Below are 15745 nucleotides of genomic sequence, written 5' to 3' on the forward strand. Positions count from 1 at the left end.
CGAAGACGAACCGGTTATCAGTGAGTAAACCTAGCTCCTCCAATAGGTATTGCGATAGTGTAGATCTTAGGGTTGTTAGGTGCTGGAGTGCAAAAAACATAGTAGTTGCCGACATTCAGTTCCTCTCAGTTTTGCATGACGTTCTTTGAACCACAGAGAATCACTTGCTTCCATGCTTGTAATGCCATGTATGTGCTTCTTCAATGGTTGTTTTCAAAGACAGATACTTTACTCCTCTATCATCAAACTGATCATTTTTGTACTACACAAGGCACTGCTTGATCATGTGCATGGGAGGTCCATTGTCTCTGATGATGACCACACACGGTGGGCAACGACTAGGGTTGTTGGGAGAGAATAAGGTGAGGAATAATCTAGTGTGAAGGATCTAAAATATATAAAATGATGCACTATATAGGCTATGTGAGACTTGATGAGATCTTAGAATGTGAGTTTAGGCCTAACTCAACTCCAATAGCTAGTTCAAGAGGTGAGGATTGCTCCTCATTTATATTCTAATTTAACTTTATTTTTAATTGATATGGAACTTGAGTTTTCCAAACATGATGCATTACAACTTGCTCCTAGCTTTGAGTACTTATTTTGAGGAATAAGATTCTCAGTTTATTTATTTTATGAATTTACTTACTTTTTATATTATTTACCTCTCTTTGTTACATATTATGTTTGGACTCTCATCCATTACCCACGTTCCGGTTAAAATCCATGTCAAATTAAATTACAAAAAAATGTGAAGCTGCTCTCAATAACTTCACCTTTACTCACGTCTACAAGAATGTGGAACCAAACACATTGATTGGTTGATAGTAATTTTCACACACAACTTGTAAGAAAATAAGAACGAAATTAGCTCTTTTAAGAATTTACAATATCAACATGTTATTACCATTAAATTTAACTTAAATAATATCTTGTATTAAATTTAAGAAATATTATTGTGTTATTATCATTATTATATTTAAAGCAAATTAAATGTTATTTTTACATTAATTTGATTCACTAAAAGTATAATAATATCATTTTAGTTATATATATATATATATATATATATATATATATATATATATATATATATATATATATATATATATATTATTCGATTGAGAACTGGTTATATATCTGATATTAATACTTCCTAAAAATCAGTGTGTCCTTAAATTGACACACAGCCATTCAACCGGTGGGTTAATAGGTTTCGCTTAATTAAAAAAAAAATTCAAAACAACTATGTTTTGGTTTTAAAAAAATATTATAACTTATGACACTAATTTTTACTTTTTATTATTACCAATTTATATACATTATCTTTTTTTTATTCAATATTATTATAATATTATATTAAAATATTAAAAAATATTTTTTATTAAAACCAATTTTTGATCCCAGTTTTACCCTATTGAGTCATTAATTCTTAAACCAATGCCTTTATTAGTTTGATGACCAATCCGATTTTAATAACATTGGTTTATATTAATTTCTCTTCAAGTTTGACATGCACACTCAGTATCTTTTTGTTATAGAAGCTGCGTTCGCATTCATGGAGAGGATATTAATGTTTTATTCACTCCCTTATAAAGGATGGTAAGTATAATGAAGCTAATTCTACAGGAATGTGAATTTAACTTTTCTCGTTTGTAGGTATATGAGGAAGCTCGTTATAAGTCATCCTAATTTTTTTTAAAAATGACTAAACATTATTGTTGATATATGATAATATAATACATATTTTTAAAAAGGAATGAAATATAATAAAATGTTTTCATTATTAGATAAAAATAAAATAAAGAAATAAAAATTCTAAAATGAAAGAAAAATTATAAAAATAATTATTTAAATGGAAACATATAACTTCTATGTCTATTAATCCAATACAATTAATTAAAATTTCACATTTAAATTGACTAATTTAAGCAATAATATTTTAAAAAATATAAAATAATTGATGTAGGATAAGTTATATAGCTTAATAGAAAGTAGGTCTTGTATGTCTCATAAACTTATCTCACTCACAATTTATTATTATCATTAGTTTAAAGAAAATTTTACACACGATAAAAATCACGGATTCTTTTATTAAATAAATCGTTCTTCCACATGTGAACATAGTAGAATCTCACACCATTACGACAATCTTATGAGTTGAATGTTAGCTTATCTAAATCTATATTTATGCATAAAAAAATCAAAATCAAAATTTACAAGTAAAATAAAAACTCAATTTCTCCTTCATTTTCTTTTACTGCCGTGAGCTACTAGCCACACACTCTCCACTCTTCCTTCCATACTTGCTTGAGTAAGAAATACAACGTTCAAGGCTTAATAGATCAAGGACTGTTGTCTTTAATATATTTAAAAGTGGAAATCTTTTCTCTCAATTGTCAAGTGTTCCAAGATAGACTCTTACAAGTTATAACCACCACATAGGAAATGGCATTCTTTGTTTGAACAGAACATAAATTATTCTTGTGTGTGTTACTTCCTCGTATGCTAAATATTGATAGTTGTGGGCCTGTGGCACTACAAACAAGCCATTGTTATGAAACCATATAGAAACAAAAGGACTGCTATTAATAAAAGTAGTTCTCTAAAGCACTGCTACAATACCATCATAGTAAATTACATATAATTTGCAAATGATGCACATTATTATCTCAAAAAGCATCAGCCTCGGCCTCCAATAAAGACTTGTGTTGATTGTGTTGCATAGGGTTGACATTTGGGTCTTCAACGTAAGAATCCAAGTGATAAACAACTTGATCCATAATTTTGAGGTAACCATTAGGCACTAATGACTACGTCACTCTTCAATGTGTTTGTTAGCTTTTCTCTTTTCAGTTTGAAGACCCTTTTCTCTTTATGGATTGAAAGACATTTTCTTGAAAAGCATAGAAAATATTTCAGATTATTAATGTATTGACATGTTTGGATAAATTTATCTAGAAACACTTGTAACAAAATAAAATAAGAAAAAAAAAGTTTCTCCCTAAGATAAAATTAATTTTCCATTAGCTAACTAATTTGTAAATGTCCTTACATCTTTTAGAAAAATTATATGAAAAAAAATTCTATAAATTAATTAATGTTAGCTAATGAAATATCAATTTTAACTTATAGAAAAACTCATTTTATTTTTCTTCTTATTTTCTTCTCTGAAAAATTCTTCTAAATAAACTTACCCAAACAAATCCTAAAAGGCTACTATTGTTAGGAAGTCATGGATGGGAGCATTTATTGTTGTACTTCAAAATTGAATCTGTACATGGTTGGTATGACAAATTAACAGTTGAAACTTGCTGATACAGAAGTATTCTGAACACTTTTAAGCATCAATATGCATGCCACGCATTGGTAAGCAGCATGTATCTTATCGTTTTGAGGGGGTACACCATATAACGGCTTGTGAGAAAATATGCTTCCATTTGCAACATAAATATATGTATAATGATCTTTGTCTCCCTCAATTCATGCTCACACATCATAGCCAGGTACAAACCGGTAGTAAAATAAGTGTAAAATCCAAAATTCTGTGAAAATCAACTGGTAGTAAAATAAAACCAATCAAATCATCACTCACTCAAAACCAATAAAAAAAAATCTATTATTTTCTGGATCATTAAAAAGCCTTTTAGTAGAATGTGTGTTGCTAGCACTCTTCTAAACAAAATAGATGTTTGTCCAAGACTTACCAGTGGAGAAAACAACTTTTGCATAGCGTTTAGATTTCAAAGACATTGCTACCTTTCACATAGGAGAAAGTGAGAAAGAAACAACTAGTTTTGGAATCATCATCAATCAAGGTTCTTACTTGGTCAAGGTTTTTCCTCTTGATCAAGTTTCTTACTCTTCTTTCTTCCCTTGAAACTATTGTTTCCACTCAAGTTGTGGAAAGCCATAAAAGCATTTTTAATTTCACTGTTAGTCTGCTACCATAAACACTACAAAATGAGGTCACTGCTTCACCTTTCCTAAAAGTTATTTTTATTCATAAGAATCAAAGACAGTATCAGGGAGTTTACAATAATTCACGCACCCTGCTCAACTAACTGAGTTAGACCCTCCTGACTTCCCTAAATTTTTCCTTATGTAACATTTTGTTGTTTTTCTCATATAATAGAATTTGAAAGTTCAGGTATTTATGTTCTGATAGCACAGAACCATAATGTCATTGAAGAGCACCACCAACATAACAAGCACAGATAAAAAGATGCCAAAAAATTAAAAGCTTAAACAATGGCTAATCTCATCAATTTCAAACCATGGTCAAATGAGTTGCTGTCTTTTCTCACCACCACTCTCCAAAACCACTCTGCTCCAAACCCTTTTGCCTTGTCAAACACCTATCCAAAGCTTTTCAGGTCTTTTAAGTGAAATGGCTACACATTTGAAATTCTGGTTCGTGAGAAGAATCTCAATTTTAGCTAGGAATTTCCTATTTCCATTTAGAAAGGATACAATGAGTGATGAACCTTGACAATTGGTTCTTCAACAGCTTAATTACGAGTTATGGTGAAGCTTGGTTGATCAAATAGTCTGACCATTGGTGTTTTACCATTAGTTGTTACACTCAACATTAGTTAATAGTTAGTCTATATTGCTTAGAAGGGATCCATCCAATATGGCAAGAGGTGTGTACGGTGAAATGCTCTGCATTTTCCAAAATGAAGACATTGGAGTCTCTCTCATACAAAGCACATTGTAAATTTTTCAAACTCTAAAGTAGATGTTCTCGACAGAACATCTTGGGGTATGCTTTCAGGAGATTTCATCATACAAAGCACACATCTCTCATCTATTGCCCTAAAAGCTAAAGAATCACCAGATGATTTTAAAAATGAAGGTGGTGAAATTGATGAACTTTCCATCATAACCAGAAGCTTAAACAAGATGTAAGGCAAAAGGGAAATCACTACACCAGTAATGCATTCAGGTATCGCACTCAAGATAGTGCTTCTGAAAGAAAGTGTTATTGGAAAAATTAAAACACTGGTCTTCTAGACAGAGCTGCTTTAGAAAAGCATTATCCAAGTTTAAGCATTACATATGCTTTCTTTGGAAAGTGCTCTGCTTGAATTGTTGTCATTTAAAAAAAAAAGTTACACAAATAGGCACCAATGCACGACACTTGCTTAAAAAAGCGCTATCTAGTTTCTTTATTAACATAACGTTATGATAGGAAAGTGCTACCTGACCTCTCCTTCAAACAGTGCTTTATATGGAAAATGAAGAGTTATGAAAACACATGTTAAACAATATCCCAACATATCACAGGATTCAGCTTCAAACTATAAATCACACCTAATGATAAATGTTCTCACTGTTTTATGTATAAAAATTTCGACCTAACCTAACACCAATACATCAAGCAATTACATGTCCTACCAAAATGGGATGCTACAAGATGCAGAAAATGCCAAGAATTTAAATAATGTCAAGTGGACACAGCCCAATCTGAAGTTAGCAACCACTTCCATCACAAATCATCCTTCATTCCACAAATTAGCAAACTTAGAAAAAGCATCGCTTATTTTAGGCCTCACACGTGCACAAAGACTGGCACAAAACCTAAAAGATATGTTATAACCAATAACAACACATTATATGCTTGTCAATCACCAAATAAAGCACAATAAAGAATGCAAAACAGATTATGAATACAGAACATAAATGCAAGGGCATAAACAAATAGGTTATCACTCCTGAGGATAGGAGACATTAAGCTTAGGTCTTACCTTACTCATAACAACATGTCAAATGAAAGCTCTTCAATTATGACACTAATTTACAGTGTATTTAGCATCACTAGTACAACCACTTCTAAACCTAAAATACAAATTCACAATTTAATTCTTGTTGCTAAATTTTCTGATAATTTTCTAAATTTTGTCCACTAAAAGCTCCAAAAATATGTACAATCTTAGTTTATTTTACATGATTGTAACAAAGGAAACTGATGCAAACATTACAAATCCAATGAATTCCTACATTAGCAAAACTTGGAAGTGTTTACATCAATTCTTAGTTTCAAGATTTACCTGTCAACTTTTGAAAAGACTTATCATTGTTCATCATTCATTCATCATATAACCTCAAAAGGAAATAGAGCCTCTATTATTTCCTACCCTTGCCTCCTAATGCACAGCATTCTTAAGGTGCATTCCAATCAAATATATTAATTCATACCAAATGCTAATGTCAAAACTTAGTGTTCACATCAATTCCTAGTAGTCAAATGCCAAGCATACCAATCTATCTTTCCATAAAAGACTTGAGACTATCCATCCACCGCAGAAGTTCAATTCTATCCTTGTTCATCATGTATTCATGCAAGAAAATTGCAAGCTCATTATTCACTCCCCTCACATCCAAGTACTCGTAAAACGTCTCCTGAACCTTAGCCTTCAAGTCCCTGAAATCAAAAACCAAAACACAAGAATCACTAGCAAACCAACTTCAAGTAACCAAATAACTTCAAAGCATCTAGGTCTTTCACACAAGTTCTCCTCATTAATTCAAAGTCACATAACAGACAGAGGTTTTAAAATACGGTTCCCAACCGCAACTGTGGCTGCAACATCAAGGCTTATGTGCCTCCACCAAGGTTTTTAAACAACAGTTTGTGACCACGATTTTGGCTACAAAGACAAGGATTTTTTGCTCTCGCCAACCACATCACAACCACAATTGTGGCCACCCCATTTGTCTACAATTTCCCGCAATATTACGGATCACAAAAAAACCACAACTGCAACCACAATTTAATTTAAAGCCTTGGCTTCCACGACCACATTGCAACGTCAACCACGCCCCATTTGTCTGAAATGTCGAGAATCACCACAAAACAATGACCGCAATTTAAAACCTCAGTAACGGACACATGACACACTAAACACAAAAACTTTGGCCAGTGAACCAATAAACAAAATCAAAACAGTTAATGCCATTTTCCAAACCTGAAATCAGGTCCAACGTAAGGCCTAGCCGCCATCCGGCTGCGTCTTAACATGTAAACTTTCTCAACATTCAAACAATCCGGCCACGCCGAGCACACAAACTCCAACTCACTGTCACCTTCTTCCCCTTTTGCTATATCTACAATTAAACTAAGGTGAAGACGCAAATTCACCCCAGAACTATCATCTCCACACGCCGGAACATGCTCACACCCATCAAACATGGTAGCCTCAATTTTAATATCCTCACATTCACCAAATTTCCCTTTAATCGTGACCACTTGCTCCCCACGTAGCTCTTCAACCGTAAACGAATTGAATTTAGTCTCAGGCTGCAAACATTACCAATAAAAATTAAAACTTTAATTCTAATGAAAACATGGATTAGATGTAATAGAATGAAATAAGATTAGTGTTAACCTGGTGTGGAGGAGCGTATTCTTCTTGGTACTCGATTTCGTTTCGGAGAATTCGTATGATGTTGGAATCGAAGGGCGATTTGGTCGCGGGTTCTGGTTTTGGTTCTGCTGCGTAGGTTCTGGCTCCGACACGCGTGGTGGCAGCGTGTGGGCTTAACGGTCTCGAGGTTCGAATGAGCGATGCAGAAGCTCTTTGGAGCGTTCGAATGAGAGAAGAAGTCATTGTGATTCGGATTTCGGAATAGCTGGAAAATTGCGGAAAGGTTTTAAACTTTGAAGCTTCGGCTTCTTCAATTCCTAAGATGAACTAAACGGCGTCAAGGGAACTGTGTAGTGTGAGTAGTCTGCTATACGACGTGCGTTTCGTCTTCTGTTTTTGGCGAAGTATTTCGGTTTTTTTGTTTCGGCCTTTTGGACATTGTTCTGATGTTTTGAAGAGGGAATTGTCACTTTTACCCCTTAATTAGAAAACATACCCCCATTCCTCTTTTATAATCTTTATTACCCAAAACATCCTTTTATGTATATAAAAACGCACGATATCCATGCCTCCACAGGGTGACTTGTTGCTTTCACATATTTTATAGGCGATAAAATAATGTAATACATATTCAATTTACTAAGGTTGTTGATGTTAAAAGAATCATTTTCTAATGGAATCAATATTTATGTGGTGAGTATATAGTTTACAAAAGTTTAAATTATATTATTATGTGGTCAGGATGAACATGACAATAAGATAAAAACTTTTTAGTAAGATTAAATATGATATGAAATTGTATATAAAAAACATGATACCATATAAAATATGAGTAACCATAGAGTTCAAATTTAGTATATTACAAGCAATATCAAAAGACAAATAAAATAAATTATTTTATATATAATAATATAATGTTATATGATAAATTGATGTGATAAAGACATGTAAATGAATCAAAGTATTTTTTAATTTAGAAAATAAAATTAAAACCAAAAAATAAAATAATTAAAACACTAAAAAGTATTTTAATTTAATCTAAATCTATAATTATTTAAAACGGAAAAAAATATATAAATGATAATTATGAATAAGCATGATAATGAGGCGAGCAAGGATGGATATATTCTTCATCCTTTTTTTCATCCCCACTCTCGATCTTACCCTTACTCTCTGTCGGGTAAATTTTGTACTCACCCCATCTTCATTCGAAGTTGAATATATTTGTCATGTTGCTATAATTGTCTACTAATTTTAAATTTAATGTTAATTTTAGATGTCATTAAATTAAATAAGCCATAAAAATACAATGATTCATAACATTATTCAATATACCTAGAATTATGTTTTCCTTGTTGTAATAAAGGGGTGTAAAAACAAGCAAAATAAACATGATTTTATTTTATTCAATATACACATAATGGTGTTTTTCTTACATATGTTTTACACTTGTATATTGCAACAACAAAAAGGTGATTTTATGTATATTCAATAAATAAAATTGCATTTTCGTTGAGACCATTGTTCAGCAATATACACAATATTCATTCCACTCTCACAACCACAACAGCTGCATGATCCATCTTGCACAACAACAATGGCCTCCACCTGCATCAACGACATTGAAATCTCGCCAGAAACCACCAAATAGGGCCAAATAGAAATGAAAAAAATTAAAAGAAAAGGGAACAAAAAGGGAATTAGAGAAATCCCTTTGTTGTTGCAACAACTGTTCATCACCACTAAAGGCAATTTTCGGTGGTGGTGCCACTCCCTATTTTCTTTCTTCATTTTCTTTTCCATCTCTTCCTTGTTTTCCTTTTTTTTTTTTTTGTCAGAGATAGTTTTCGTGACCTTCCTCAACCTTCCTTTCTCCCTCCCTTGACAAACCTCAATCACATGGATTTTCAGGATTTGTTCACTCGGCAAGGGAAAAGAAGGGCGTGTAAGGATTTGGTGAGTGGGCAAAAAACACATTTCATACAATGTGTGTAGTGAGAATAACAAAGAGTGTAGTAAGAATAGAAACACCCTTAAGTTGAGGATCTTTTCACTTCTATCGACATCTGAAAGGTTGGGGTTGTAGACCTCCTCATAGGTGTCAGCGGTGACCTAAAAGTAACGGCTGAAGCGTGAAGGAATGAGAGAAAAGAAATATAAAGGAATATGTATGATAATAGTATGCAACTGAAAGAATTCAAGGGCTATTAAATGTGGTGCATGGTGGATGACCTACCGAGGTAGTCCATGCTAAAATTGGTCGAATACATAATAATAGAAAATACATCCATAAAAGAGTTATATTGTGGTCATCATAAGTCAATCTCACCAATACAAACAAAAGATGAATTCTAACTATCCTCCCAGTCATAGATACAAAATATGAATCCTAACAGAGCATTTCCTAAGCCTAGACTGTCTTCTAGCATATCTATATAGCCCATCGTTGCATAAGTATCCAACTTCCTCGCCAAATGAATCCTCGAAGATGTAGGTCTCCTATTGCTCAAACCGTGTGTGAGTATGAGGGGTATCTAACATTGGTTAGTATCCAGGCGAGCGATCATAATCCTCTGACACAGGTGAGTACTAAGGTTTAGAAGTATCAGCTACTAGTAATGAAGATTGGAATTATGTAGATTTGTTGTCGTCGATCTCCTCTGGGTCCTCTGGGAGTGGTGACATAGGTGGATATAAGAAGTCCTCTGCATGCGTCATCTACATCTATGTCCTTATCTACAGCCGAAATGTCGTGATTTATGTGAACCCACCTAGGAGGTGTTAGACTTGAGAACTAAATAAGTACAAAGAAAACTACGGGCAATATCAAGACTCCTATAGTACCGATGATAGACATTGTACTGTAATCTAACTACGAAGGCCTCCTTATCATGGACCCATAATCTGTGTGGATTGTACGTCACTTGGATGTTCCATATAACTAGGAAATTCATTTTCGTACATCATGAGCATACATACAAAAGAACAACAGGAATGGAATGAGGTGTTTGGTTCCTCGTATCACTTATACAAAGAGTGTAAAGATTTTTTTCTCACTCCAACACACAGAGGTTGATATAATAAGAATATACGAGGAACCTACTGACTCATTCTACGTTATTCTATAATGCCTTTTCTCAATGTATGGATCCATACCTGCATTGATCATTCATCCTTCGGGAACTAATTTGGACTCAATATACCTTTAATTCCATTTGGTAAACGACACTTTTGTAGAGTGTGAAAAATTATCTCTCCTACATCTAAATTCCACTAAGAACCTTCCCTATAAGAGGTGTACCTTCCACCAATCATGGATTGCCGGGTGCATTTGACATTGATAAACGTCACATTTACCGTGTTTTTATATGTAATTTGAGACGTTTATTTGATACTTTAGTATGCTTTCGACTTTACTTTGAATCAAATTCGTTATGCTTTCAGTTTTTGATATATTTTAGTTAGGAATTACAATTTTAGAATTTTTTTAATATGATTTTGTGTTTTTATAGAGGAGCAAGGCAATTTTACAAGGTAACCTCACTCAAGCGAGGTATATGCCGCTCAAGCTAGCTCAAACAGAGGAGAAGATAAAATTTTACAGAAGACATCTCCCTTAAGTGAGAAGTGCACTAGACAGTGTGTCCAAAAACTAAATTAATTCAAAACATAGATAATTATAGAGATATAGTTCGAAGATAAATGAAGAAAATCACTTGAGAGATAATTACAACAATTAAAATAGATTATATTAGTTGAAGAGATAATTTCCTTGTATAGATTATATTATTTTATAAATTAAAGAGATTATTTGTCTCTATTAAACACATCTATGATTCTATAAATAAAGAGGCATGGGCTGCAACAGAAAAAACACCTCTACACACCACCCTTCACTGAAAAATCCTCTTCTTTTCTCTCTTGTATTTCATGAGTGACTAGTTTCTTTCTTAACTAGAAGTGGAAAGGATTGAACCCTATTTTATGTAATTTTCTCACATTAATTTATTGTTTAAGTTCATTATTCGCCTTCTATACTTAATGCTTTGTGAGTCCGCGCACCTCATAGATGATTCCAGGAATTGACGTGCACTTTCGTGAGTGTTGTTGAAACTCGAACTGAATCAGATACTTAATTAAGGTTATCTCGAGGGATAGAATAATCTTGGTTAAACCTCGCTAATTCCTAAACGATAATGTTGATTGCTTGTGTTGGTTTGCCTAGGGATTGGGAATTAAAGCAAATGATTTAGGGTCTATGACATAAGGGATTAGGGATCAAATACATTAGTGAATTGGGGATTGACAATATAACAATGTAGAAGTGTGAGGAATAGCATCAAATAGGAGGATTCTGAGTACAATCTTAGTATTTCAACTTTATTGTTTTCGTCTACAATTATTTTTGTGTCAACATATAACTTCTTATATTTTCTTTTAATTTCTGTTATTAAATTTTCAGCACATTAATCTCTCTAGAAAGATATATCTTTTATTTTTTGTTTTAATTAGTTTTATTTTTAGGTAGTTTAAAATATAAAAACACAAAAATATCTTTATCCGAAGGTTTTAAGTTGAATATTCATCCTTGCACTATTCCCTTGAGAGACGACTGAGCTTTGGTTTAGTATTACAATTGGGATTCGGTTACACTTACCAACATAAATCCTAACGTAATTAAAACATTAGCAGAGATGTACGACCTAACACTAATATATCCAATGAGACTCCCACCCTCGTGCCATCATTCTTTAGACCTTAACAAGACCACACCCTCCAATCCACACATATTATACCATGACTTCCACACACAAATCATATTAACTCTTAAACCTTTACCTTTTGCCCAATTTGGTTATGATACCATTGATGATAGGATTGTTTTGGCGAAAGGATTAAGTGACATTGGCCATGGTGATATTTACTTTTTTTTAGACCACCAGATTAATTTAATGGCCTAGATTTTCTTACTAGTTTTAAAATATATTTTTAATTTTAATACTAATTTAGTTATTTATATTTTTAATACTTTAAAACCATAAAAAAAATACTATTGAGCATGTAGATTAATCAATACAAAATTATTTCACTTTAACTAGTGGTCTCAACGGAGAATTTTACTATTCATAGCAATCCTATAAGTTCTCGTAAGTTTCTGTCAAATGAAAGATATCAATGGTTTGTATATAAAATTGTCAAAAAAATTGTAAAAAAATGTCAGTAGCTTAATATTGTAAAAAAAAATTGACAATTTCACACTCTGTTGAGTCCAAAGACATTTGTGTTTGAAAGACTGATCAAGATCCTTAATTATTTTGATTAGATGCAAACAAACACAAAGAAAATATGGTGCGTGATTTGTGTTTGATATCTGTATAATATCTGCATCTAATGATTTTCAGACAATAAGAAGATAAGATCATGATGTGACACTGCATATGGTATGATATTTTGATACTTCATTTATTATTGTGGGCAAAACATTCTCCTAGGATTTGTTGAATCCTATGAAGAATAAATGAAGTCAAGATCTAATATACCATCAAAAGACAAGCTTTCTTATACAAAACCTGCTTTGACACAAAGATCTAATTGTTTGCTACAATCTCTCATACACGCAAGCCTTAAAGAAAGATCTCTCTGCATTAGGAAAGGACATGCATTAAATGCACCTAACGACCCTTTTTCTATCAAACAAAGATCAAAACAAGATCTACCTGTTATGAGACAATGGATATCTAAAGTTGAATGCTTATATAAACCAAAATTTTTTGAACACCGGTGTAGTTCACCTTCTGTGCATAATTTCTCCTATTGTTCTTCTTCAACCAGACTTTCTGAATATTTTCTTGTAAGATTAGAAAAGCTCCCAAAACACCTTGAACATCCTAAAAGAAAATGACTAAGTGCTTAGATTGTTTAAGTGTCTGTAAGACAATTGTATGTTAATCTCCGAGCCATCTTTCATCCCAAATCTTGTTTGATTTGTTTAGAGCCAGTAGTGGCTTGGTAGAAGAAAGAATATTGGGTGTTGATCAAACATGGGGTAGAGTTTGATGTGTAAGAGCCATGAGTGGTCGTGACATAATACTTGTCACTCGTGAAAAGTTAGTGAAACTTGGTGATTTATAAAAAACTGAAGGTAGTTTCAGTGGTATAGACAAACTAGTATAAATTTGTGTCTACTTTTTTTATCTCTTCCTTTCTGTTTGATTAACTGACATTGGGTTTGAATTGTGTTTCAAAAGTTATAAGATAAACTACATTTTTAAAAATTTGTTTTTCTCATTGTATGAAGTTTTCTTGTGATAAAGATTGTCTTTCTTTCAAAGTTGTCTATACAAACGAAAAACCCTGCCTTTTCTAAAAGAATTGATCTTTTACGATAAATCATAATTCACTCCCCTTCTTGTGATATTTATCTTTACACACTATAAATTTTTGTCACAATAGATAACTATTGAACAATACTCGAGACCATCAATTAAAGTGATAATTTTATATTAGTTAATTTACACACTCAATAATATTTTTCTTATAGTTTTAAAATATAAAAGCTAAATTGTCGCAACCAGGGTTGCAACGAAATGATGAAAATTCAAAGCAACCCGTTTTGAAAAACTAGTAGAGTCACCACCAATATTTTTTATTAAGAAAACATTGGAAAACCCAATTAAAAGAAAAATAGTATTCAAAAAGGAGATTTGGGTCAAGGAGTCGATTATGTGTAGGGAATGTGTAAGCACTCTATGATGTTCGTCCTAAGACGATTACCTATAATTAACTAAGTAATTTATTAATAACTTTTAAAATATTTATCTCACCCTAAAACATAGTTAAGAGTTATTTATAATAGAAAATGAGAATTAATTTATTTCAATATTTACGTATGGTGAAATTTTATGTTTTATTTTATAGGGCTCGACAGGGGCGGTTCCCTAGTCCTACATATCTCTCGGTACAGTGAAGAATCAGAATCCACGTAGTTCTTGATTTTGTGACATGTGCTTTAGTTATTTTATTTTTATTATTTTAAGATTTTTGAACTGTTACGACTCATATGTTTTCCTTCACCAAGTCAACATGATTTCAACATGTTTATTTTAGATAAAAAAAAAAAAAATTGAGACATTAAATTGCTTGGGTGAGCTGGGCTGTCATTTGTGGGAGTAAGGAGAGTGGTGGGTTAGGTGTAAAAAAAAAATTAGTATTTTTAATGAGGCTTTGTTGGGAAAGTGGAGGTGGATCTTTTCCACCATGAGGAGGCTTTGTGGGCTAGAGTGTTAGAATCAAAATATGGGGGTGGAAAGGTTTTTTGAGGGAGAATGATCATTATTGGGTGTCCTAGTGGTGGAAGGTTATAAAGAGTGTGCGTGGGAGTCATAGTGGTGAGGGATGGTTTGACAAAGGTTGAGTGGAAGGTGGGTGTTGGGGGAAAAAACAAGGTTTTGGACCGATGATTGGGTAGACAGACAAAGCTTGACATCTTTGTTCCTTAGGCTTTTTCTCTTGTCGGTTAACAAAGAGGCCATGGTGAGGGATATGAGAAGGTGGAGTCATGAGGGCTGGTTGTGGGAGATCGCTTGGCGTAGAGAGAAGGTTTTGAATGGGAAAACTATCTCATTCAACAACTCTTTCTTTTGCTGAACAGTGTGATCATTCATCACTCTTTGGCTGATTCTTGGGTGTGGGAACCTTGTCCCACGGGGAGATACACATCCAAATCAGCATATTTGCTACTTTCTTGTGACTCTCCCTTGCAGTATTCAACAAATATTTTTGTTGTGTTGTGGAGACTAAAGATTCCACATAAAACATCATTCCTCATTTGGAAGATTTTGAGGAATCGTTTACCGACTAAAGATAATTTGTGCAAGCAAAACATTTTGAATTGAAGTGAGACGTTTTGTCCTTTTTTGTCTTCTTGAGGAGGAATCAACCCAACATTTATTCTCTTCTTGTATGGTGGTTAATTTAATTTGGAAGGAGGTTTATTCATGGAAGTAACTTGACTTTGCTACGGTCCTACCAAATTCTATTGAGGCACTCTTTCGACAAAATAGTGGCATGGGGATATCGAAAATGTAGTCAGATCTTTGGTATGTAATTTGGTGTGCAGTTGTTTTTTCTTCTATGGTCTATGAGTATCTGGTCTCTTTAGAGTTCTCTCCTCTGTTCTCCTTCTTGCTGGGTTTCTTCTTCTATTTATAGAGGCTTGGAAACATTTTTTTATTGTCAATTGTAATCGTTTTAAATTGTCTTCTTATGGTAATGACCGCAACTTCCATTGCTTCCACTTGTGACTAGGAGTCCATGCAGCACAAACAAGCAGTTGAACCAAGGAAGACAGTGCGGCTGAACCAGGGTGTAGGGTG

At 33.1% G+C, this 15745-nt stretch overlaps 1 protein-coding gene across 2 annotated transcripts; it reads right to left on the minus strand.

Moving 5' to 3' along the window:
• Nucleotides 1-2570: 2570 nt before the first annotated feature.
• On the minus strand, nucleotides 2571-7790 carry LOC100810099 (uncharacterized protein At2g39795, mitochondrial). Of its 2 annotated transcripts, XM_026125568.2 has the most exons (4): nucleotides 7392-7771; nucleotides 6972-7303; nucleotides 6264-6427; nucleotides 2571-5583 (listed from the first exon to the last, which is right to left on the minus strand). In XM_026125568.2, the coding sequence occupies exons 1-3, from the start codon at nucleotides 7611-7613 to the stop codon at nucleotides 6268-6270; spliced, it is 714 nt and encodes a 237-aa protein (XP_025981353.1). In that variant the 5' UTR covers nucleotides 7614-7771; the 3' UTR covers nucleotides 2571-5583; nucleotides 6264-6267. The 2 variants fall into 2 exon arrangements, with proteins under 2 accessions (XP_025981353.1, XP_003544598.1); XM_003544550.5 differs by lacking the exon at nucleotides 2571-5583 and having other exon boundaries at nucleotides 5976-6427; nucleotides 7392-7790.
• Nucleotides 7791-15745: the final 7955 nt, after the last annotated feature.

This window comes from Glycine max, chromosome 14 (genome assembly GCF_000004515.6).
Source record: "Glycine max cultivar Williams 82 chromosome 14, Glycine_max_v4.0, whole genome shotgun sequence".
Classification (NCBI taxonomy): domain Eukaryota; kingdom Viridiplantae; phylum Streptophyta; class Magnoliopsida; order Fabales; family Fabaceae; genus Glycine; species Glycine max.